General features: G+C 37.1%; 1 protein-coding gene across 5 annotated transcripts in view; it reads left to right on the forward strand.

The window, feature by feature from the left end:
* Positions 1-26,590, forward strand: part of DPP6 (dipeptidyl peptidase like 6) — a 1,262,248-nt gene that overhangs the window by 641,292 nt on the left and 594,366 nt on the right. For all 5 annotated transcript variants that reach the window (XM_007504650.3, XM_056800888.1, XM_001364425.4 and 2 more), the window contains exon 2: positions 15,244-15,358. In XM_007504650.3, the coding sequence (XP_007504712.1) occupies positions 15,244-15,358 (115 nt within the window). The remainder of the gene's footprint in view (positions 1-15,243; positions 15,359-26,590) is intronic.

Below are 26,590 nucleotides of genomic sequence, written 5' to 3' on the forward strand. Positions count from 1 at the left end.
GATGTTTGGTTGGAGGAATGACATAGTCAGAACACTGGTTTACTGAGATTATTTTGTGCAGAAGATGAATTGGAAGAACAGAGTGGAAAGAGGGAAAGAGAAGAGAAGTCCAGGAGAAATTTCTTGAGGATCAAAGGAACTCAGTGTAACAAAGGATACTGAGAAAGAACAATTTTACTGGTAAGAGGAAAAATAGGAGAAAACAGTGAGAAGAGAATGTATCCAGGAGATTCAACAAAATATTAGTAATGATTGGATAGAGGGTCCACAGAATCAGATAGAAGATACAGAGTATTGCTTTACTTGTCAATCATAATATCTAAACTGTGAAGGAAGAAAAATGAGGCAAGAGGGATAATGCCTTTTTTAAAAGCTGTTTTCATGCCTTCATGTGGATGGTTTACTGTCCCTAAAATACTGTTCTTTCTCATTTTTCCTCTTAGAATCCTTAGTTTCATTTAAGGCTCAGTTCAAATATTACTGCTCATAGTAAGTCTTACTTAACCACACACTCACACACACACACACACACACACACACACACAACCATGTAGTATTAAGCTGTTTTTCCTATTAATTTGATTTTACTTATATATGTATGTAAACATATATATTCATATGTATGTATAGGGCTTGCTAATATAATTTATTATATTAGGGGTCTATGGGGTGCTCAGGGAGGGGTAGTTTCTCTGGTATGGAGGGCTTGTTGTGCCCTCCTAGGGCAGCTCTCCAGCCTCTGACCCCCACCTGACACCCAGCTCTCACTTGTGGCTCCCAGTAGCTGCTAGCATGTGGCAGCAGCCACACCCCAGGCAACGGCTTCAACAGGCCGGCCAAACCTTGTGAGGGTAGCCATCGGGTCGTCGACCCCTGGTGAACCCGGGCTTTGCTCACCCAGCATGTGAAGACTGCTTCGGCTGAACAGACGGAAGAAACCAATAAGAAGGTTCAACGGCTGAGAGGACGACGCAGCAAAGCACTGTGGAGTGCTTAGGGTGTGTTGGAGCACAAAGGACAACACGGCCATCCAATGCAGCTGAGGAAGTCTCCAGACATAACAACTTTTCGTGCCACTGGACCCAGGCTTCCAATGCCGAGAGAGTGGGACTGTCTCTGTGCATCGACTTTTCCACTTAAATCTCCTTCACACACAAGTGTCTTTGTGCACACTCATCTATCCTAACCCCGTCCACCCTCTTCAAGACCTGCAGCAATGGGGGAGTGACGACGCAACAGGTGGAGGTGACCACTGGCAGTTGTAGTCATGATCCTGCACGTAGGTGGCCCACGGACCAGTGGTCGCTCGGCCCTGTAGGGCAGCAGGGATGTTCGGCAGCATCCCGGGCGACTGAGCAGCCCTCTCTAGGACAGCACTGCTCACCCTAATCAAGGGAGGGGACTAGAAAAGGTGTCCCAGACATTGCCTGCCCTACAAACACCCGGTCAGCACACCGCGGCTGGCGGGTCATCCCTTTAAGCGGTCGAAATCAAAGAAAAAATACAAAGAACCTCCTACTAGGAGCATGGAACATCAGGACATTACTTGATAGAGAGAATACCCCAAGACCTGAGAGAAGAATAGCTCTAATCGGTAAAGAACTGGCGCCATATAACATCGACATCGCAGCCTTAAGTGAAACACGCTTACCAGAAGAGGGATCACTCAGCGAACCCACCACTGGATACACCTTCTGGAAAGGTAGAGCCACAAATGAAGGCAGAATCCACGGTGTTGGCCTGGCCATCAAGACCAGTTTGATCAAACAGCTGCCAGACTTGCCTGTGGGCATCAGGGAGAGGCTCATGAAGATCTGTTTGCCTCTCAGCAAAGACCGGCATGCCACAATCATCAGCGCATATGCCCCAACACTGACCAGCACAGAGGAGGCCATTGAGCAGTTCTACTCTGACCTGAGTGCTGTCCCGCACTCAGTGCCCACAAATGACAAGCTGATACTACTGGGAGACTTCAACGCCTGCGTTGGCCAGGACCATGAAAGATGGAAAGGAGTGCTCAGCAAACACGGCGTGGGCAAAATGAACAACAACGGCCTACTGCTACTCAGCAAATGCTCAGAGTTCGAACTCACCATCACGAACACTGTGTTCAGAATGGCGAACAAATATAAAACAACGTGGATGCACCCAAGATCAAAACAGTGGCATCTCACTGACTACGTCATTGTACGCCGGCGAGACATCCAGGATGTAAAGATCACCAGAGCCATGAGAGGAGCTGAATGCTGGACAGACCACCGGTTGGTTAGAGCGATTCTTCAAATGCGCATTGTGCCTCGCCATCCAAAGCGTGCCCAGACAGTTCGCGCATTTTACAACGTGAGTCGTCTTAGAGATCCATCTTATTTGCAAAAATTCCAGTCCTGCCTGGACAACAAGCTGTCTGCCAAGGGACCACTCACTGGAAGCTCAACCGAGAAATGGAACCAGTTCAGAGACGCAGTGAAGGAAACGTCAAAGGCAGTCCTAGGCCCAAAACAACGCAACCACCAGGATTGGTTTGACGAGAACAACACTGCTATTGAAGACCTATTGAGCAAGAAGAACAAAGCCTTTAGGGAGTGGCAAAATAACCCAAACTCTGCTCCTAAAAAGGACAGATTCAAGTCTCTCCAAGCCTCGGCGCAGCGTGAGATCAGGAAGATGCAAGACCAATGGTGGGGAAAAAAGGCAGAAGAAATCCAGCGCTTTGCTGATATGAAAAACTAATATAATTTATTTCTTTGGCAACTTGAAATATTCATTTTTTTGGTTTTGCATCATCAGTGATTTACACATGGTAGCTAATTAGCAAATGGAAGGCTAAGATAATTCAGGAAAACTTTGGAATGACATAATGAAATACTTGCATTTAATCTGAAAATGATGATGGTAGGATAGACTGGGGGTGGGAGAAGGCATAGGAAGATGAGCCATTTGATGAATGAAGATTAGTCTGGAAATTTTCACTTATCCAGATGAGAAGTAATAAGGGGCTTACTGGGGTAATAATAGTAGAAAGTCTAATAGAATAGTATTATTAAATGAGAATAGAAAAATTAAATAAGAAAACATAGGTTAGTTACTAAACCAAGTTTATCACAGGTTTAATCCTTTCGTTCATATACAAAGCAATGCTATATGATGCCATTCAATATGCATATTATTTGCCTTTATTGCCTCTTCTCAGCTTTCACTTAATGCCAGCTCTAACTTAGAATCATGAGAAATTTGATTTGAATAGTTTAGGAACTGAAAGAGTTGAAGCTTCAGTAATTATAAATTATATTTAAGATAGTCAGCATACTCTGCGGTAACAACTGCCTTTATTAGCAGTCAGTCTCATTCGCATCAATCTTCTGTCATAGAAGTGGCCATAAAACTGTACAGTATAACTACAAAGAGTGGAGGATGTGATTTCTTTGATTATCTAGCAGTGTTATAATTAGGCTAGGGTGAATGGAACCTTGTCCTCTGAGTGCTCACATGGAGAGTGGTATTTCCTTCTCAGGAAGACAGACTTCTTCCTCCCCTCAAACTTCATCTTACTTTGCTGTCCCTCAATTTTACCAGCTACAACTGCCCCTGGGCTAACAACTCCTCAGCATATATCCTCAAGAGAATTCTCAAGTAGCTCACTCCTCTTTCTAATCCCTGAGGTGCCAAAGGCCCAACTCTAGAAGAAAAGTTGCTTTTCCCTATGAAACTACCTCCTCTGCCTTTTCTCTGAGCCACAGGGCCTCTCCCAAGCTGATTTTTTCTCTCAGATGATAGGATTAATATTATGTATGACTCTGGTATCTATTCAGGTGTTTGCTAAATTCTCTTCAAGGCTAATATTTTTACAGGCATCAAACTATAAGTCAACTGAGTGATTATATCAGTCAATTACAGTTAATCCTCAAATTTCATAGGGATAGCATTTCTAGAAAACTGCACAAAAGTTAAGTAAAAAAGTAAAAATAAAAGTGATTTTATTGAGCCTAGGGGGAATAGGTTAGGTTTTTGTCACTGCCAAAAACTGTAATCTTTTGCTAGTTTTTTATGTTACTAGTGAGAAAAATGTTTTTCATGTTACCAACTTTTTTATGAACTCGTTTTAAGGATTATTTCATGATTACTAAATAAGAAAAGTGCATATTATCTGAGTTATTTTTTTCTATAAAGGATTGTGTATAGAAAAGTACTGCTTCTCTGTGTGTGTCAGTGTGTCCACTGAATTTACACAGGCTTTTGGAATAAAGTCTTCTGGGTGTGAGGGTCAGGCTAGCTAACAGAGCAGAATTCAGGAAATATCCCTTTCCCCTTTTGGTTCCCCATTAACACTGAGTTACCCTCTCCATCACCTCAGAGGAAGTATGAACCTACATCTCTCCCTGGGGATAAAGAAATGAGACAGGCTCAGTAGCCAAAGCTGAAGGATCTTGGTCTGGATATCTCTTAAACCAACCTAGGAATAACCACAGGATTACAATACAAAACTTGAATTTAAAGACAAATATTGAAAATATGAAGTGAAATGCACAGGGAGTTCTTTACAACAAGATGATGAACAAGAACAGTGAAGTAGCTTGTGGGATACCAGCTGCTCCACAAACTTGCAGTTGCGTCGCATCTCTCATTTTTTTTTCCTATACTGTGCATGACAAAGTATGTTGATTGCCAATAGGAAAGTAAAAAATAGGTTACTGATAAATCACAAAAGTCATAAAAGTTAACCACTGAAATGTTGAGATTTGACTATAAATTAACATTAAAAGTCAAAATTGTTAGTTGGAGGGTGCTTCAATTTTTCACTTTTCAACTTGTTGCCCTGATCTTACAGGGACTTGATCAGGATATACCAAAGCAAATTGGATTTATAAGAAGTACTATTTTCACAGGTCTGTAATTTTCCTTCTGTGGTGCTCTATTATTATATATTTTCACTGTTCTGTAACTTCTGAAATTCAATTTAATACAACAGGCATTTAAATCATTAAGAATTGAATGGATCTGAATGAATTAATCTACTATCACTAATTATGGTTAATAGAAAATACTGAACTTTAGGCCCTTTGTTGTTGCCATTAAATTAAAATATGATGATCTACATACTCACACATAGAAAATAATACTTCAGTAATGTTTCTTTTTTTCCTAATGTTATTGGGGAATTGAAGTATGGCTTATAATAAAATTTCTAAATGACAGAACCTTCCTTCTTCTCAATCCCAGAACAATACTTTTTTCTACATTAATTATTCCAAATTAAAAAGAAGACATTTCTTTGCCTTATCAACCCAAATAATTGGTTGACCCCTTTTTGACAACCTTTGGACATAATTATAATAATCAATTATTGCATAGTGTTATAATATAGCTGTAACCTTATGAATTATTGAAGTATCTCGTGCTCTTTGTTTTGATTCTAAATGACTCAAGATATCTAGAGATTTTTGAATTCTTATTTCTGCTTTCATAGTTTTTCTGACCCCTCTCAGAATCTTAGTTGTCCCTTTGTGCTGCTTTGATTTTTTGTTGTTCAGTTGTATCTGATTCTTCATGACACCATTTGAGGTATTCTTGGCAAAGATGCTGGAATAGTCCGCCATTTATTTCTCCAACTCATTTTATAGATGAGGAAACTGAGGCAAACAGGATTAAGTTACTTTCCCAAGCAATGTCAGTAGTAAGTATCTGAGGCCAGAAATGAACTCAAGAAAGCTGAGTCTTCTTGATTCCAGATCCAGGACTTTATCCATTGTGCCACCTAGCTGCCCCTGGCTGCTTTGAATGTATTTGATAATTTAAAGATGTTAGTCTGCTTTAAGCTAGGTAGACAGATTAACATTTGTCTGAAAAGTGTTGGGAATAAAAGTAAATGGGCATCAGCCATAAATTAACAATGTTTTTTAGGTGTTTTTTGACAAAGGAGCTGAATTTATTCATTTTTTTCCATTAAACTTTTGTTAACAGCCTACTGGTTAAGGTAACCTCATGAATGACCTCCAGACAAGTGGGATGTTTGACCTTTCTATTTTAAGTCCTTAGAAGTGAAACCCTTCTTGGTTTACCATTTTAAGGACATCATTTGTTATAGACCTTATGTAAAAGATATGACTTCTATATTAATTAATATACTGTAGCATCAGGAAATGCATTCATTCATTCAACAGATAATTGACCACAGTGTGCAAAGCAGAGGGGAAAAAAAGAGGATATTGTTGTTAACTGACAGCTTCCCTGGAAAGGAAAGGGATCCCAACATTTGACTTCCAGGTGACCCAGCTTCTCAGGGAACTTGTATAGGAATGGTCAGCTTACTTTATATTGGATAGGATTATATTTTCCTTGTAGGATGTGACAAACATGAACTATATTTGAGGATTCCCATTGGCTTGCTTGTTAATCAGGAGATCAGACAAAGATTAGCAGCAACTCATAGGAAAGAATAATTGTCATTGAGGACTTCTGCTATCCACTCCTATCTCCTGTGCCGACTGGTGATGTCCCTTGTCTGCCATATGATAATGTCATGATGTCATCTTATCTTCCATACTATGTAGTAAGCCTTTCAAAAAAGAGGATTGTGACTTGTAGTTGTTTCTTCCTCCTTCAATTCCTCATCCCCATAGTGTTTATCACTCTTTTTGTACTATAGGAGATAATAAATGATTCTTTATTTTATGAATGAATCGATGTTGCAGAGGCAATCAATAGCTCTAAATTTACTTTTATAACTAAACCAACTGACAGCTAGACATTCTACTTATTTCTATAACAAATCATTGCCATGCTGTATATGATCCTAAAGGATAAATCATAGATTTACTGTAGAAATTTTAGAGCTAAAAATTAGAATTCAGGACTATTGTTTAACATTATAAGTGATTAAACTGAGCTATAGAGATGTAGTAACTTAAATAAAGCTGAGTGAGGGAGCCAGAAGTTGGACCTAGGACTCGTCCCAGGATCATCCTTTTCATCCTGTAACATATTCTCTTATCAAAGTAGACTTCAAAGCTCTAGCTAGTATGGAACCTTCTTATAGTATTTCCTTTACCCAATACATTCTTCCTATTCATACTTGTTTTGAAAAATCTAATGATGGTAGACTGTATGCCTTATTGTTACTATTATATATACATATATATATATATATATGAGAGAGAGAGAGAGAGAGAGAGAGAGAGAGAATGGAATTCTCAGAAACTTTCAAGTCAGTCTTCAGCAACCCTAGTTTTTTAAAGACATAACCATTTTGCCTATCGTGGAATTCTGGATCATTTTTGAATTCTTCTCATATAACTGCATAAATCGATATTGGGGTCATCACTAGTGACATTGGTTAAATCATTCTTTGCTTCATGGCTGAGGATACTTCATATGCCCATGTATTTTTCTTTTCTACAGCTAGTTTTTGCCGATGGCTCTTGGCTTTCAGATACCAGTTCAGTTGTTAGCTCCTTAATATTTACTGAGTACCTACAGGCAATTTCAACATCAGTCAAAGTGAAGTAGTATGTTGGGAGCCCCAGAATTATTTTTCTAGAGTATAAAGGTGAGTTACTCTCATCTACAACTTAATAGTGAGTTTCATAAAAAAGTGACTCTAATAAGAAGTCTGATGGGCACCCCATCCAAGTCTTCAGAACACCAACTTATTGCAGCATTGCAGAAAGTATAAATGAGTGAAGTACTTACAAGGTCTTCTTTTTTATGGATAGATTTCCCTTGCATATGCTTTCTTGTGACTTTTTTTCCCTTTTGCAACAATCAACCCAGAAGTGCCTTTTTTCTTGCCAAAGGCCATTGTAACACATAGGGAAAATACCTTTTAAAAGACTTATCAAGATGAAAATAAAGCAGTTGGAATGACTTTTTGCATATAAAAATAGGTAATATTTCAGAGTTACTTTCATAAAAGCAATCATGAGATCAATACATCACTGTTAAATTAACTTAAGGGTCTAAAATTATCTTAGTTCTGATTTTTGAAGAAGACATTATAAAAATAGACTCCAAAATTTTCATAGGTGACAGACACTAATATGCTATTTCCAACATTTTGGGGGGGAGTGAACAGTAGTTCAAATTATCTCCCTCACAAAATTTGTGTTTTTTCCAGGTATGTCAGAATAAAAGGTAATTTGAAAGATTCTCTGCCTCAAGGGCTTCACACAGACAAGCTGGTTCTGCCTTCACTGTGGTTAGTGAGCCCTCTGGCAGCAAATAAAGTTGATCTGCTGCAGAAATAGCCCCCGCACTTGTTCACATAGCTCCATCATAGTAGATACATTAATAAGAATTCCAGGGATAAATCCAACACATTAGGATATAGAGAAGATCTTTCAAGATTCATGGGAGATATATTTTTGAAGTTCTCAAGCATTTGGAAATCTGCTAGGTTTTGTAATAAAGATGGAATGCCAGGAGTTGGGGGCAAGCCAAAATGAAGTTAGGATACACATAGGAAAGCAAGTGTATTATAGTGCAAGATCAAAGAGATCTCTTCTGTCAACTTCATTTATTTTCATGTTATTTTTTCTGTCCCTCTTGTATTTAGCTCAATGCTGAGATGATTAAAGCAGTTTACAGCAAGGCTCTTATTCTCTGGGGGATTATTCAGGAATCTATTCACAACTGGAAATGAGATTTTTTTTCCTTTTAGGACTTCAGCTATTCCATATGCCTGAAACTTTCTCCTTTCTCAAAAGTTTTATAGTTTCCAAAGTTTTCTTCAAGTTTCAAAGCCCCTCCTTCAATGAGAAGCCTTTCCCAGGCCTTGTAATTTTAGTACCTTCCCTCTGAGAATAACCCCAAATTATCCAGTTTATACCTTTATTGGATAGTTATTTGCATGTTGTCTCTCTGTTAAACTATGAACTCCTTTGAGAGTAGGATTTTTTTTCCCTTTGTTATCTCTGGTGCTTAATAAATGCTTGTTGAATAACTGAATTGATTTATCATGTTTGCATATAGCTTCATATACCCCATGAATCTCACTAAAAATCCAGAGTTGTCACTGATCAATTTTTTTGGAGGTAAAGACTAGAACAATCCATGAGGAGGGTCTTCTATAAACATTGTGTGCCACCTGATCAGGGCAGAGCCAGCAGATTTCCAGCCCTTAAGGAATTTAAGTTGTTCCACTCACTTGCCTATATGAGCACATCAGATTTACACAGAAAATTACATCTGGTTGGACCTATGGGAAGTAAAATATCTAGGGGACGGACCCTTCGTCCCCACTTAGATCAATCCTGCTAACCTGGAGTGTCAGAAGACTGGACTCCTGGGCTCTCTGGGAAGGGGGCCACCTGAGTAACAACATGGCAAAGCCAGTGCAAAGCCAGTGCAAAGCCAAGGAAGTAGAGAAGGCTGCATTTGAAAACTAGGGCTAGATTGGAAGCCAAATTATTGACTTGATTTTCCTACAGGTCTTTGGGATGGAGGTTTCAGGGGCAGGGGAGAGATTTGTCTCTCTCTCTCTCTCTCTCTGAGCTGTCCAGGCCCCAAGCAGTGGTCTCAGCTATTGAGCAAAATGGAGAATCAGATGTAGAAATGTTTTGTTCTCTTTTTCTCTCTCCCTCTATCAATCTTTTCTCTCTTTACTAATAAATGCTAATAAATCTGGTAATAAGCCTCCAGATCAATTTTTATTTGTAAGAAACCCAAGCTGAATCTTTGAATAGGCTTATTCTAGCATGGGATATGGAATCTATCATATTGTTAACTTTCAGTCCAAAGGATAAAATACCATTGCCTTCTGAGGGGTGACTTGTCATGGGCATTCTCTGGAATTAAAATTCCACAGGACACTAGAAGAGAGGTTGGGTTTATTGGAAATGAATTACTGTTAGAAACAGAATAGTTTAGGTTCATTTTCAACCCCCTCCCTCCTGTGGGCTGGCCATCTGCTTGACACTCTCTGTCCTTAGTTAAGGGCAAGAAAATGAGAAATTGCCAGCCATCCTGATCGTGACTGGCAAGGCCATGCCCTTTACTCTCATTGCAAGTTCTGCTTTCCTATTGTCATTCCTTTTATAAGCATTGCACCATTCCAAGCTTCCTTTTTCCTGCAGTTTAATTCTAGTGCTGCATCTTGAGGTTTACAAAATCCTGAAAGGAATACTGAGCAAAATCTTTTGATCCAAAATTCTGAAAAAGATATAATCTTCTGTTCTCTTAATTTCCTGACAATGTGTCTAAATAATACCAAAACAACCATCCATTGAAATGGCCAAATCATTTGATAATTTTGATTATTTTAATGGGTTATTTTGGTACTTTGTAGATTAGTTTTCAGACTATAAGAAATTCTTTTTTTGAAACAAAAACCAAAGTACCTTGCAAAAGATATAGTCAACCTAACTCCTTTTAATTTTATTTGTTTTGTGCAGACCTGTGATTTCAATGGTAGAGGGTCCCTATAATCATGTACTGAAATCAGTTTAAGATGTATAATCTAGTCTTTTTTAAAAAATCTTCTTTTCTGTAAATGTAAAGAGTTCTGAAAAGTTTCTTAATATAACCATATGGAAGTTCATTTTGTTAGAACAAATAAATAGAGAACAGTACATCAGAGTGTGTCTGTATTTTCATTGTATTCCACTATAAAAATAAATAGACTTTCTTTGTAGTGTCTGTAAAGAAGAAAAAATTTAGTGTAATATTATTTGTTCTAAATACTTTGTGATAATTGAGATTATATTGATGCTGCAGTTTTATCTCCATATCTCTTAGTGTGAAAAAAGTATGTTTATTTTTATTGTTTGGAAACTCTCATGACTATTGTCATTGATTACTAATTGTTCTCTATTTCTCAAGCCCCTTCCTTTCTTCAAAATCCATCCTCACAGTTGCCAAACTGGTTTTCCTAAAGTCCAACTCTAACCATTTCCAATTCCCAACTCAATAAATAGAAACTCCAATATTTTTTTCATTTAAAATCCTTAATAACTTGGCCCCCACTTAATTTTTCTATCTGATGACATAACCCCTACTTCACATTCTGTACATTCCAATCAATATGGCCTACTTAATGCTTTCTACCCTGGATATTACCTATGCAGGGAATGTACTGCCTTCCTCTTTTCTATTCTCAGAATTCATATTTTTCAATACTGTCTCCCCACAAGTGCCACCTTCCACATTGAACTTTTAAAAATTCCCTCAGCTGTTAGTACTTTCCACAGTCTAATCCCTTTGTACTCATTTTGACGCCAGTTGTTATAATCCTACATATATACATGTTTTCCCCCAATGGAATATTAGCTCCTTGAGGTAAAGTATTGCTCCATTTTTATCTTTGTGTCTAAGGCACCTAGTATCTGGTGTGTATTAGGGACTTGATAAATGTTTGTTGATTGACTGCTTTCCCCCCAGTCCATTCTTCTTCAATCTTTTCTTTAAAATGACTTTTCTAACTAAAATGAAGCATTGGGTATTTTGGTCTGGCACAGTTTGGGTGTCATCTCAATCCACATTTTTGCTTTGTTTTGTTTTGTTTTTTTCCCATCTGAATCTGGATCCACTGTCCTACCAGGTTCTGTGAAGCAGTGAATCTGACAGACAGTACCAAGGAAAAGCCAGTGAGAAGCATCAAGTTGGAGCAAGATAAGATACATTAAACATTTACCTCTGAGAGGATAGGACATGAATATATTTCTTCCATAAGCCTCTATTATTATAAGTGCCTGAATTATATGTCATAACTGTGGAAAATAAAACATAATGGAGTCATTCTAGAAATCAGTTCATAGAGCAGTATGGCATCTCTGAGTGATTTTAATCTTTGGTTTCTTGTAGCTTAGACGTACAAGTGGCATATAAAGAGAAGAACTACATCACAAATAATGAAGCTAATATTCTTCTAGGGAAGCTGCAATTTTTAGTTAAAACACTGAGCTAAAAATAAGCTTGGGCCACAATGATTTCCCCTGAGGATAAATACTTGAACAAATAAAATTTCTATTTGCATCATGGTATTTTTTTAGTTCATAATATGATTTACTATTACTGGTCAGTGATGAGGCTAACTATTGACTACCTACATCCATCACCAGCAAATAACTAGTTAAGAAATAGATGAACAAGAAAAAGATGAACAGGATTCATGTTGCAGTAGCTGAGTAAATTTTCTTTTTGAACTGAAGGTGAGAAGGGAGAGCACACTCTGAAAAAAAACAAAACAAAACTGAGTGCCCATGAAGGGACCAGAAATATTTACAACCAAAAATCTAGTCCACAGTCAATTAAGTAAGCATTTATTAAGCATTTACTGTGTACTGGGCCTTTCACTAAGCCTGGCAATACAAAGAAATACAAAAACAAATTAAAAACACAAAAACAATTTTTCGCCATTACGGAGTTGACATTTGAATGAGAGAAACAACATATAACTAAATAGGTATATACACAATACATTTAGAAGAGAAGGAAGGTAACTTTACAAGAGAAGACTCAAAAAGCTGCAAGGAATGGAGTGAGGAAGGAAAGATCCCCTCCTTCAGAAGATGCCATTTGAGCTGAATGCTAAAAGAATCTGGGGATGCTACTAGGAAGAGATAAGGATGGAAAAACATCCTAGACTCTACCAGTACAATATTCCCTGGTTGTTATGGGTAGCACTGAACTGGTTAGAACATCCTAGAATAAGTAATTTAAATATAAGAGTCTTAGGAACTTGTTTGTGTAAACCTCTTTATAGAAAAAAGTACAAGATTAAATCCCATTTTCTGGGCCAGCTATCTAGGACAGTAGTCAAAATGTCAGGCCTGGAGTTAAGAGGATTTGGGTTCAAATTTTCCCTCCAAAACTTCTTAACTGTATGACCCTGGTCAGGTTGGTCCTTACCACAGAAGATAAGGATTTTTAAAAATTGCACTATTCTAGGTAAAAACCTTGTAATTGGAATGAAAAAGATATTGCCTTGGACTTGGCTCATGATCATTGCTCAGATTCTCAGAGTGAAATTTATTGTCTTCTCTGGTCCTTCACTGGATATCATATCAAACTTATGGAGGTTTTCAGTAGCTTCATACTTTGTGGTGTCAACGCTGGTTGAGTTAATCTTTGAATTTGCCACTTCTAAGAACTAATTTGTGTTCTTACAACTCACAAATTTGCCTGTGCTCTGGAGAATAAAATTTTCCAAATGGAAATAGAATGCAGTAATGCCTCTCTACATGCATGTGAAATTACTCTGTTGTTTAAATAAGAAAGCACTATTTAAAAAGCAAATCTGAAGCATCTATTCTTAAGGAATAGGAATATGGTTGATATAGATGAACCAGAATCATTTTATCTTAAGCAAGATGTATTTACTGAAAACAGATAGTTTTCTTGTTCATTTGTTGACTGATTCATTCTTTCATTCATTCAGCAAATATTACTTCAGCATCAGCTTTGGGCAAGGCACTATTGACATTTTAAAAAGCTATAAATAGGTTCTTCCTCTTGGAAGCCTATAATACACTGGGGAATGAGAGACAAGACATAGACATAAATAAAAAGACAAGTTAGTGTCAAATATGACAATATATATGCATAAGCAGTACAATCAATAGGAACTACAGGAGTTTAGAACAGAGAGGAAGAAGGAGGATGAGGAAGAGAAAAAGGAAGAAAGAAGGGAGGGAGAAAAAGGAGAGAAAGAGGGGAAGGACTGACTCTTGGGTAAGGTTATCTGTGAAAGCTTTAAGAAGGTAGACCTATTTTAAGTGAGCTTTACAAGATGAAGATGTTTTGATCTAGGGATGGAGAATTGAATGGGGGTGCTCCAGGTGGGCAGCACAGCATAATCAAAAGTATCTGGTCATGCTATAGAGAGAGTAAGGGCATAAGAATAGTCCTGAAAAAATCCTCTAACCCTTCTACCTACAAAATAAAGGACAGAAGATAATCACACAGTGATAAACTGGAATCAGAATACTGAGAGAGGAGGGGAGAGAGAGATGGAGAGAGAGCCTTGAATATCAAGGTAAAGAATTTGCCCTTTATTTTGTAGGCAGAAGGGTTAGAACATGATCACAGCAGAGCTTCAGGAAGATAAATTGATTTTAGAATGTAGTGTGAATTATTGAGATGAGAGACTGAAACCTGGAAGGCTGTTAAGAAGCTATGGCAATAATTAGGGTATAAGGGGGATTTGGCGGAGAAATCTTTCTTACACATTGAATACTGCCCCATCTCTGCTCTTTTCTTCCTTTGAAATCTGCTTTACTGTTTTTTCCTGAAAGCTGAAATACAAACTTTACTTATTTAGCTATTTGTCCAAGGCTGTTTTGTGTATCTTATGATACCCTTATTGTATTATTTACTTAGTCTATTTGGGGGATGCTGGCCCCTTGTAAGTATATTGTCTGTTTCATGACCATGCACTTATATTCTCTCCCTTGTTAATGACTAGAATTTCCCAAATGGGTACAGAGTCCTTTATTCTATTTTAGCAAGACTTGCTATTTTAGCAGGGTGGGGGTAGAGAAAAAAATAAAGCATGATATAGTTCTAGGAGAGAAAATACAGTTATTTGATGTTTTGCTATGCCCCAGACTGGGGTAGAAATACAGAAGAATTTTATCACATATACAAAAGAGGCTGTGTCTGAAATATATCATCACAAATTACACTTTTGTGAATAGGCCCTGATTTCAAAGAGGGACAGACCAGAATCACAGCACACAAAATGATACCTTTCCATTGGGCAACATGCACAAAAATGCCCTCATAAGAAAAACTCACCAAGATTATCTTACAGTGTTGTTGTACTCTATCTTGAAGGCCAAAGACTTGGATCCATTTCTCTGTCTATCGCCAAGTCACATATGACAACAGGCACTAGGGCTATAGGCAGGCATCTTCCATTTGTTATCAATAGTAATTCTCCTTCCTTCTCCCCAAATCTCCTAGCTAAATATGATTCCTGATGACTAAAATTGCTTTTCACCTACTTCCTCCTTGGTCTGCTAGGTTCCTTCAGCTCCCATGCTCTCATGCTAAGGTGAAAGGATCAAGTGAGAAGGCTCAGATCTATTCTTCAGAGGTTGTGATCTGGACCTAGAGGATGAGGGAAGAGGCTAGTGACCCTGGGTGCCCAAAGAGGAACAAATCCAGAAATTGCTTTGATATTGGTGGCCCTGAGCGCACACACTTTGATCTCAAATTTTGCCTCTGGTTTTTTTTAATTATAGGAGCTATTTACTTCACAAGATTGGTTGATCATTTTTACTCACTGGTATTCTCCTTTGTTATTTGCAGGAGCTGGTGGGAAGTAATCCTCCACAAAGGAATTGGAAAGGAATTGCAATTGCTTTGCTTGTTATTCTGGTGATCTGCTCCCTTATTGTCACCTCTGTTATTCTTCTCACACCAGGTATTTATAACATTTTCTTTTTGGGGAAGACCCATCAGCATTAACCCCAAAATGCAGCTCCATCTTGAGATTCTTTCCAAAAGACTGTCTGTCATATAATTTATTTTCCCCAGGTTATCCCAGAAAAAATAGTTTTAGATATGTTTTCAATGGAAAAGGATTAGTCTGCTTTTTCTGCATTTAGAGTATATTCCTATAATTATTGGTTAAGTGGCAAATGTCCAGAGTACAGAGTCTGTTTCTAATCTTACAAGGTAGGTGCCATATGATTTCACTTTTATGTAACAGGCAGAATTAATGATGCTGGTATAATAGTGATAGTTATCATATACTTTTTCACTTGGTAATAAATTGATTAAAATTGAATAATAGTCAATCTCTCTCTATATATATATATGTATATTAAGTATGTGTGTATGTACATATATGTAAATATATATAAATATCAAGATACAGTACCATAAGATTTGAAACATTATTTCTATTCTTACCTTTCCCCGTATCTCTGTAAAACTGATCCATATTATAGATGAGGAAAATGAGTCTCAAAAAGAAGAAACCATTTATCCATGGTCACATAGCTAGTAAAAATCAAAGTAAAGATTAGAAACTAGATTAAATTTAAACTCTTCCTTTTAGACATTTAAAACTCTTCAGAATGGGCCTCTTCTAGCCTTTGCAGTCTTCTTACCTTGTACACACTCTACAGTCTATCAATATGAGGCCTCTTTGCCTTTATTCAAACATGTCTCTCCATCTTCCATCTCCCTTCCTTTGCAGTAGCTGTTCCTCATGCCCTGATTAATCTGTCCCTTCAACTCTACCTCATGGTTTTTCTGGCTTCCTGCAAGACTCAGCACAGATACTACCTTCTGCAAGAGGCCTTTGCTGGTCCTTCTAACTACTTTATCTTCTCCAAATTTGCCCTCTGTTTATATTTATATATCCCACATGAACCAAATTATGACTATGTGATCTCTTCATTAGCCTATTAGTTCTCTGAGATCAAAGATTGCTTTTGCCTTTCTTTGTATCTCCTGGTGTAACATAGGGCCTGGCACAAAATAAGTGCTAAGTGAAGTGGATACAGAGATATATACAATCTGATCTCTGCCCTCCTGGAACTTAATCTGGTTAAGGCAATGAGACATCTGGCTAGATAACTATAATACATGGCAGTTTAGAATAAGTACTACATGTGTGCTCCAGATAAGTGCAGTAGGACTTGAGAAGAGAGAGAAATTTCTGGATGGAATTAATCAGGGAAAGCTAACTTTCTGGGCAAAATGGTATTTGAGCTGGGCCTTGAAGGATGAGTAGCAATTTTATAGACAGAGAGAGCTATAGGGGGAAAGGAGGGAGAAGAGCATTATAGTACAAAACAGGAATGAAAATTTCCATGGTGATGGTAGGAGTTCACATTTTTATAGTACTTCAGCAATTTACAAACCTCTTTCCTCATAAGAAAGCTGTGAGGTATCTTGGGTGAGTATTTTTATTTCCATTTTACAGAGAAGCTCCTGAGAATTTAAATGAATTGTTCAATGTCACATAGTTATTAAAGACTGAAGCTGGAACTCATCCCTAACTCTCACACCAGATACATTTCTAAGCCTGATGTTATTTCTTCTATAACATGTGCTCCCTCTGCAAGCAATATAATTAATGTCTCAGAAAAACAGTGTGGCAATGAAACATAATAATTTTTAATCTATTTTCATCAATTTTATTAATTACCTATTTGTGTATAGTTATTCTGTACTGAATAACTTGTATTAGAGGTTAAACTACAACAGAGGGGTTTTGATTCCCAGTCTTTCTTATTTTCTTGTTCCTTGCTTTTCCATTGAGTCATACTGCCTTGAGAAATTCTCCTTTTTTAGAACTTTAAAAAAGAAAGAGTAGCCTGGGATGGTTGAACTAGATACTTAGATTAAATCAACATTAAAAACATGTTCAAGAGGAAAAAAAGATTCATTTAAACAAATATTGCTTGAAGTAAAGGACAACATGATGTCAGATTTCTGGGTTGATTTTGATTTTTTAAATGGAATTGACCAGTAGTTTTGGTAACAGTATATATTAGTTAAAGAAAGCCATATATCTCTTGCAAATGCTTCCAAAAGATTATTTTCATCCTGTTTATTTTACTTTGCCTTTCTTTTGTATTTAGACTAGAACCATTTTTTACACGCAAAAAAAGATCTTTATTCAATATTTGATCTTTCCCTTGTTATTTTTGGGCTTACTCACCTTACATTGACAAGTGAGATTCTATATATTGTGCATTTTTATTCTTCCATGGATATGAGCTTTACTCTCATTCAGAATCACAAGAGGCCTTATAAATGCTAGTTTAGAGTACAGCAGAACAGTTGCCAGGAGCATCTTGTAGACACAGGTATCCAATAACAATAAGGTTGTGCAGCTGAGATCTCAACTGAATTGTTTAAGGACTGAGAATCTAGCCCTGGGAAAATTTTTCATTTCTTTGTGAAGCAAAATATAGGACTGTGTCAAAGAGAATTTCATACTCTCTTTTACACTTCTTGGGGACTCAAGTCAATTCCCACACAAGTGCAACATTTAATACTGCATTTAAGTGCTTCTAATTCAATTCCTGTACAACATAGGGCTCAGGCTTATCCCTTCCACTTTTAGTAGAAAGAAGCAACAACCATTCAACCTTTTTGCATGGTTTAACACCGATAAACTATTTGGCAAGGATAGCAACAACAATCGTAAGGATCCACAGGTGGTATAATTCCTGTGTTCAAATGGGATCCAGAAAAGATTTAGAGAAGTGGAATGTTCTCTTTTCTCTATCATAAATAAAGCCCTTGGGAATTCACAGGAAGCAGTAGTAGCAGCAGCAGCTGGCATTTAGATGACTCTGTGGTTTATAAAGCATTTTACATATATTCTCTCATTTGATCCTCAATAAACCTGTGAAAATACAGGGGAAATAAAGGAAAACCAAATGAATGAAGAATGTATATTACCTATATATGCAGTTGTTTGGTCAACATGGGAAAAACAACACGGTGCTGCAGAGGATGTTGGATTTGGAGACAAAAGACCCGAGTTTAAGTCTTAGCTATGCTAATATTTTTTTTTTTCATTTTACCAATAGATATAGAATTTTAAATAAATTATAATACTCATTTCTGTTTACAATACTAAAAAGCATAGAAATAAACAGATATTTCCTTAATACAGTAAATAATGTCTATTTAAAGAGTAAAAATTAGATGCAATTAGGATAAATCTGAGGTCTTTCCTATAAGATCAAATATAAAGTAAATATGGTCATTATTACCACTATCATTTAATTTACTAGAGTTGTACTAGTGGTCATATTATTCATGTAGTTATTTGAATTGTCTGACGAGAACTAGCCTACTTTGACCAAGAGAAAGAGATTCTTTTGTAAAATTAAAATTAATCTCAACAAATCCAAGTATTATTTTAATAAAGTTTATTAATAATCACTTGAAGTAGAACAAATTAAAAAGGATAGAAGTATAAACCCTAATCTAATCTAACTGACCACCATCTGACTGTCAGCCATGGTCACACCCAGCCACCTCCAAGGGAGTAGAAAAAGAGGAGGGGTCACACCAAAATTTTATCCTCCCTATATTTGCACAGCGGAAACTTACAAATGCGATACTGAGTAAGAGAGTCCTGGGGAGCAAATTCTATCCACACACTTTGTTGCAGAGATATGTGTGACAGTCATCAGTTCTCTGTGGTGAGAGTAAGGAGTCCTGCTCATGAAGGTGAAGTTGTCAGAGGCCCTAGGTACAGCTTTGGTCTAAAATTTTCTCTAGTTATGGCACTTAGGAGTCTTAAGAGGGAAAAGAAGTTCCCTATTTCTGGGAAGGGAGTTAAGACCTTTAGCCTTTGTCTTTAAGTCCTAAACCACAATACTATGTTCTTCAAGATACTGGGGTAGTTGCAAGGTGAGTATTCTGGTCCCAGTGTTGGTTAGAAATTTATTGATCTAGTGGAATAAAGGAAATCATGAGATCTTCTAGCCAAGACCTTATACTTGAGTTCTGAATTACGGTGTCATGTTTATCAAAACACTATGTAGCATAGCCCTCATTTGGAAAAATGATCCCTGAGTAAAGAAGGAGATATGAGGGTTATGTAGGTTGCTACCAATACAGCATGTGGTTTAATGACCCAGCTTTCACTCTCTTCAATCTTTTTAAACTACCTCCCCACCCTCTCCCTCCTTTGTACTGCTTCCCTCCCCATCAGTGTTTGTTGCCCTTCTACTTCCCTATAGAGCTCAAATCAATTCTCTGTTCCAATGTATTTGATTGTTCTTCCCTCTTTGAGTCAATTTCAATGTACATAAGAGTGGAATATTTCCTATATCCAACCTTTGTACCCTTCCAGTGTATTCATGTTTTCCCCCCTCCTGCAATATGCTTCTTTATGACATATAAATTTTCCCCTTTTGTTTCTTTTCCCATTTCTTTTAGCATTAACCTCTTTTTAGCTCTAGTTGTGTATATATATATATATATATATATATATGTATATAGATATATGTATACATATTTATGTTTTGGCATTTCATCCTATAAAGTTTGTCACTGTTCCAAGTGTAATTCTTTTAGCTGCCCAGGTGATAATAACAAAATTTAAGAGTTACCAATGACCTCTTTTCTTGTAGGGATACATATCATTTTAACTTATTGGGTCTCTTTAAAAAAAGTTGTTGTTGTTATTTTGTTTTGTTTTTCTTCCCCCCCCCCCTTCTTAATTACCTTTTGATGATTCTTTTGATTTCTGTGTTTGGGCATCAAATTTTCAGTTCAAATCTGGTCTTTTCTTTACGAATGCTTGGAATTCTTCTATTTTGTTAAATGACCATACTTTCTCCTGTAAGAATATAGTCAGTTTTGCTGGGTAGTAGGTTCTTGGTTGTAGACCTAGTTCCCTTGATTTCCAGAATATCATTTTCCATTCCTTTTGGTCCTTCAGTGTAAATTCAGCCAGATCCTCTGTTATCCTTACTGTGGTTCCATGGTTTCTGAATGGCTTCTTCTTAGCAGCTTGTAATCTTTTTTTTTTTTTTCTTGGTCTGATAGTTCTTGAATTTGGCTATAAAATTTCAGGGTGTTGTCAGTTGGGGATTAAGTACAGGAGGTGATCTGTGGATTCTTTCAATCTCCACTTTTCCCTCTTGTTCTAGAATATCAGGGCAGTTTTCTTGGATAATTTCCTGTAGTATGATGTCTAGGCTTTTTCTTCTGTCATGGTCTTCTGGTAGACCAATGATTCTTATGTTGTTTCTCCTAGAATGGTTTTCTAAATCTTCTGTTTTGTGAATGAGGTGCTTCATATTTTCCTCAATTTTTTCATTCTTGTGATTTTGTTTTATAGTTTCCTGCTGCATTGTGAAGTTGCTTGCTTCTAATTGTTGTATTCTGGTTTTTAAAGACTGGATTTCATCCCTGGCTTTTTGGTCATCCTTCTCCTGATCTTTCATCCCCTTTGCCTCATTTTCAAGCTGATTAATTTTGGCTTTCAAGACACTATTTTCTTGTTTTAGTTCAAGTGCCTCTGTTTCCAGATGACTTATCTGTCTTTTTAAATTCTTTCCCCAGTTGTCTTCATCCTCTCTTAGTTGTGTTTTGAATTGTATTTTGAGTTCTTACAAAGCCTGTATCCAATTTGCTGAGGTTTCTGTTTTTTTCTTTTTTTTTTGGCTTGGTATTCCCTCATCCTTATCTCTTCCTTTTGCTCTTTGTTCATTGCCTGTATAGAAGTTGTCAATTATAATTTATTTTTTCTTTTTCTGTTGTTTGCTCATATTTACCTCTTCTTTATTCCCTTCAGTTGCCTGCACTCCTGCTTCTCTCATTTTTTTTGTTGAATCTGTGGTTTGGGGCTTTTTTGTCAGCCTTCACCCTTGGAGCTTAGTCAGCAAATCTCTCAGTGTAGTCTGAGTGTTGGAGCTTGAGTTTCCCTTCCCTCTGAAGGCTTTGATGGGATTAAGTCCAGCTGGGTTGAACTGGATGTGCCCTGAGGCCAAAACCTTGGGGGGGGAGCAATATGGAGTATCTCTGCTGCTGCATCTAGGCTGCACACTCTGAGCTCTGAGCTTCTTCTCCAACTGCTTCCCCACCACCTGTGTTTGATGCTCTGAGCCTGGCACAGCTTTGCTCACAAGGTACTCCCTCAGGACCAGCACCTTTGCCCACCCAGAGGTTCCAGCTACTGCTGTAGTCATAGTGCTTTATGTGGGGGAGGGGCCTGGGACCTTCCTTCTTCCTTCCCCATAACCCGAGTGTTCTTGAATTCAGACTTTATTCAGGATTTTGAAGGGCATACCTTTTAAGTTGAGTCCAGCAGGAGGGTTCCTTGGCTCTGTCTTGTTGTTAGGTTTGGGTAATGAAGGGTTTTCAGAGGTCTAAATGTTTGTTGCCTCTAGTGCCACCATTTGACTCTGCCTGACTGCTAATAATTTTGATGTGTATAATTTTATGCAAATTGTTTCTGCTTTCTGGGCCTCAGTTTCCTTCGCTGCAAAATGAGAGCTTTAAACTATACTTATCTCTACAGTTCTTTTCTGTTATAAATCTATGTTACTACAGATCAAAGACATCCCTTAGTTAAACCATTGTGCATATATCTTGGAAAAGCACTGTAGCTGGATTGTAAGCCAGGTAGATAATTGAAGAGAAGGAAGAAAGCAGGCTTAATCACATTTGGTAAATTGTGCAGTGTTTCAGTGATCCCAGGCTTATCTATGCTACCGAAAGCTATCTTTTTTTCATATCGGTATTCCTCCAGTGATGCTATATGGCTGCAAAAAATGGAAAAATATAATATAATAAGAATCCAATTCATAGGTAACCAAAAGGACAAGAGAAAGTGTTATAGACTGTAAAGTATTAATAATAATAACTTCCTCTAAAACAAAAAGCATAAAACCCTTTGTCATGTCCAAGGATGACTGGAAAACTCAGTTGATTAATCTTACAAAAGTAAAGGATAATTAAAAAGTATAAGTGTTATGCTATCCTCTCCAAATACATATATTTTAACCTAAAGGGGAACTCACAACTCATTAGGTAAATCCTTTAAGAAAAATTATTAAAGAATAAGAGGAAGAATTATACAAGAAGGCATAGTTTGATCAGGAGAAAGATTGTCTACACTGATGAAATTGTTGATGTAGCTAAATATTGAAATGAAATTAGAAAGCAAGAAGATGAATTAGATATTTTTTAACTCAACATTTTCCTTGGCTTCACTTATAAGACTTTCCCAATACCCTTGTCTTCTGAGGCTCTACGTCCTAATGGATCAAAAAAACTTCTTTGAAAAAAAGTTCTTTTTTGCAGTAAATGTCTCCATGATTTAGTTATTGACTTATTGGCTTTATTGGAGACTTTTGGAGGGAATGGGGTGATAAGTGAAGAAACTCAACAGTATAAATGAATTTCTAACTCTGAGCTTCCCCTACTTAAAATTATTTAGTCTTCTTGTATATGGTACCACAATTCCCTCTAATGTAAGATCAGTTGTTAGAAGCTATATTTATAAGCACAGATTTCCACATAGAGTGTTTTCAAGGTATTTAAAAGGTAACATATTTTTCCTCTAACCCTCAAAACTTGCCTAATTAAAGCATAACTTTTACATTTCTCAATTACTTAATACATTAAAATTGTATGGTCAGCCTCTTTTTTATGCCCAAAGGGCAATAAAAGACTGTCTGCCCTTTGATCCAGCCATAGCACTGTTGGGTTTGTACCCCAAAGATATAATAAGGAAAAAGACATGTACAAGAATATCTATAGCTGCCCTCTTGGTGGTGGCAAAGAATTGGAAAATGAGGGGATGCCCTTCAATTGGGGAATGGCCGAACAAATTGTGGTATATGTTGGTGATAGAATACTATTGTGTTTACTAGTAGAGGAATTCCACAGAGACTGGAACAACCTCCAGGAAGTGATGCAGAGTAAAAGGAGCAGAGCCAGGAGAACATTGTACACAGAGACTGATACACTGTGGTACAATCGAACGTAATGGGCTTCTCCATTAGTATCAATGCAATGTCCCTGAACAATCTGCAGGGATCAAGGAGAAAAAAAAAACACTACCCTCAAGCAGAGGACAAATGGTGGGAGTAAAAACACCGAGGAAAGGCAACAGCTTGACTACAGGGGTAGAGGGGATATAATTGAGGAAAGACTCTAAATGAACACCTTAATGAAAATACCAGCAACATGGAAAAGAGTTTGGACCAAGGACACATGTGATACCCAGAGGAAGCAAGCATCGCCATTGGGAGGGGTGGTGGGAGGGTGGGAGGAAGAAAATGATTTTTGTTTCTAAGGAATAATGTTTGAAAATGACCAAATAAAATAATGTTTAAAAGGAAAAAAATTGTATGGTCAGCCTCTTTTAAAGGAATTTTTAGTTAACAGACAAATTTTTATATCTCTAGAAAATTTATTCCTGGAAAAATATAGACTATGTTATAAAAAGGATAAATAATGAACATCTAGAAGAGTGATCACAAAGAGCTAGGATAGCTCCATGAAGAACTGGTCTTGTCAACCTATATTCCTTGCTTTAAAAAAAAAAAAGAATTACTAGACTGGTAGATTGAAGGCAGTTAGATGACATAGTGAATAGTGCCCTGCACCTGGAGTAAGGAATGTCTGAGTTCAAATCCAACCTCAAAAACTTACTAGCTGTGTGACCCTGAGAAAGTCACATGAATTCAATTTGCTTCATTTTCTTCACATATGGAATGGGGACAATAATAACACCTACCTCTAAAAACTGTGAGGAACAAATAAAATAATAACTGTGAAACATTTAGCATGGTATCTGGCACATAGTAGTAGTAGTAGTAGTCTCTTGGTAACCAAGGATGACAATTGTCTTTGTGCGTTTTTGTGCACAAAGACACTTGTGCATGAAGATTTAAGTGGAAAAGTCGATGCACAGAGACAGTCCCACTCTCTTGGCATTGGAAACTTGGGTCCAATGGCATGAAAAGTCATTACATCTGGAGACTTCCTCAGCTGCATTGGATGTCCTTGTTGTTCTTTGTGCTCCAACACGCCCTAAGCACTGCACAGTGCTTTGCTGCATCGCCATCTCAGCCGTTGAACCTTCTTGTTGGTTTCTTCCATCTGTTCCACCGAAGCAGTCTTCACATGCTGGGTGAGCAAAGCCCTGGTTCACCAGGGGTCGATGACCTGATGGCTACCCTCACAAGGTTTAGCCGGCCTGTCGAAGCCATTGCACAGGCTGTGGCCGCTGACGTATGCTAGCAGCTACTGGGAGTAAACACTATATAAATGTTAGCTATTATTATTAGCTATCAAGGAAATTCTGTGATTACATAGGTTGCTTCCATTTTAAGAAAACTTTAAATGAATTTCTCATACTTGTTTTTTTCATAATTGATGAAGAAATATGGACTCATTCAGTTAAATGAATCTTGAGCTAATTAAATGACTATACTCAAAGTGAAGTTGTTGACAACTAAAGATATTGATGAGAGAAGAGAAATATTTTGATTGTCCCAGTAGAACAGAATTTGGACAACTAGATGGAAATTAGGAGAAGTTCACTTGAAAGATCTTACTCTACTTTTTAATAGCTCTGAATTTTGTTAGGAGTTGGGCAAAATCTGCCCCCTCTGAAAATTCAATTTAATAAGGGTTTATTCAGAGCATTTAATCTAGCAAGTCTTTAATCAATTCTTGTTGAATTGAAGTTGTAAGCTGAGTTGATTTGTCTTCCCTTCCTGCAAGGAAAACATTGTAATAATTATAACATTCCAAAAATTGGATGCCTTGCCACAAGAGGTAGTGAGTTTCATCTCAGTGGAGGTCTTCAATCAAAAGCTAAATGATTATGTGTCAGACATGATGTTAGGGGTAAAGGGAGAATTCTTTTTTTCAATGGAAGGTTGAGCAAGATGTCCTTGAGTCTCTTCCATCTTGGAGAATGAGGGATTCTAATTCTGTCTACCAGGGCACAGCTAAGATTTTTTTAAAAGTTGTAACAAATGGTCTTAATAAATATTTGTTCAATTATATTAAAGTTCCAGATTTTTCTCTGCTAAATTGCTTTTAATAAATTTCCTTTTTGATTGGTTATACATTATAATTATGCAGCCTACTGTCTTTAGTCTTCCATTTTTCCTGCTTAATACAAAAATCTTCTTCCTTTTTAATAGCCTCAATTACATAGTTCTCTGTTATAATTCTTAAGGAGGATCATCCTATCTATAAAATGCATATCATTTACTGTAGCTATAAAATTTGTATTTCTGTACTTGTCTTTCTATATTATATGAATTTTCTTCCTACCTACCTCCCACCATTTTTTATTCCAGTTTTTTTTTTTACTTTATGCATCTTGTCATTAAACTTCTAGTCATAAGTTGTGACCAGAATGAGTACCAAGAAAGGTGGGAGGAATAGGTAGCAAGCATTCTTTAGAATATTATTCCCTGAACACTTAGTAGAATGAAAGACAAGGAGGTTTTCCTGATTGGGAAGGGAAGGCCTGGGGGAAGAAGTTACCTTTATGAGGAGCTCCTCTCCCAGACATTTCAGTGATGAAAACAAATGGCATTCCTACCACAAAAAAAAAAAAAAACTTCCTACAATTATACCAGCTTATCATGTCAAAGTGAAAGAGAAAGTGACTAGGCTTATAAAGTCATTTCCTAATGAGTTTCAAGGAATCAAGAAATGTAAAGTATGGAATGTGAGCATCCTAGAGCATAAGATTTGTACTGTTTACAGGTCAAGTCACAAAAGCATTATAATTTTCAAGAAAAGAACCAAAAAAATACTGTATATTTTGTTTTCATTTATATCTTAAAATTGAAAAAAATCATTAGAGTCTCATAGTTTCTTGGTTAAAGATTTTGGGACTACTCTTCTAATATATTGCTCTTTGCTATCTCCCTGTAATGTAGGGGTGTATTTTTTTTTCCATCATCCATATTTTATCCCAAACTGTGAAAATAGTGTTTCTTTCCATTAGAAATTTCTTGTACTGGGGAAGCCATGAGTCATCTTTATTACTCAGATTCTCAATGGAATTATCTCTTTGAAAAAGGTTCCTCCAGTAATTCAGATTATAACCCCTACATGGCTGCTTTTCTTTTAGGTCTTTTGTTCACATTCTTCCATAAATTTTCTGTCTGGGGACCCTAACATAGGAGAC

The sequence above is a fragment of the Monodelphis domestica genome, chromosome 5, assembly GCF_027887165.1.
Source record: "Monodelphis domestica isolate mMonDom1 chromosome 5, mMonDom1.pri, whole genome shotgun sequence".
Lineage (NCBI taxonomy): Eukaryota > Metazoa > Chordata > Mammalia > Didelphimorphia > Didelphidae > Monodelphis > Monodelphis domestica.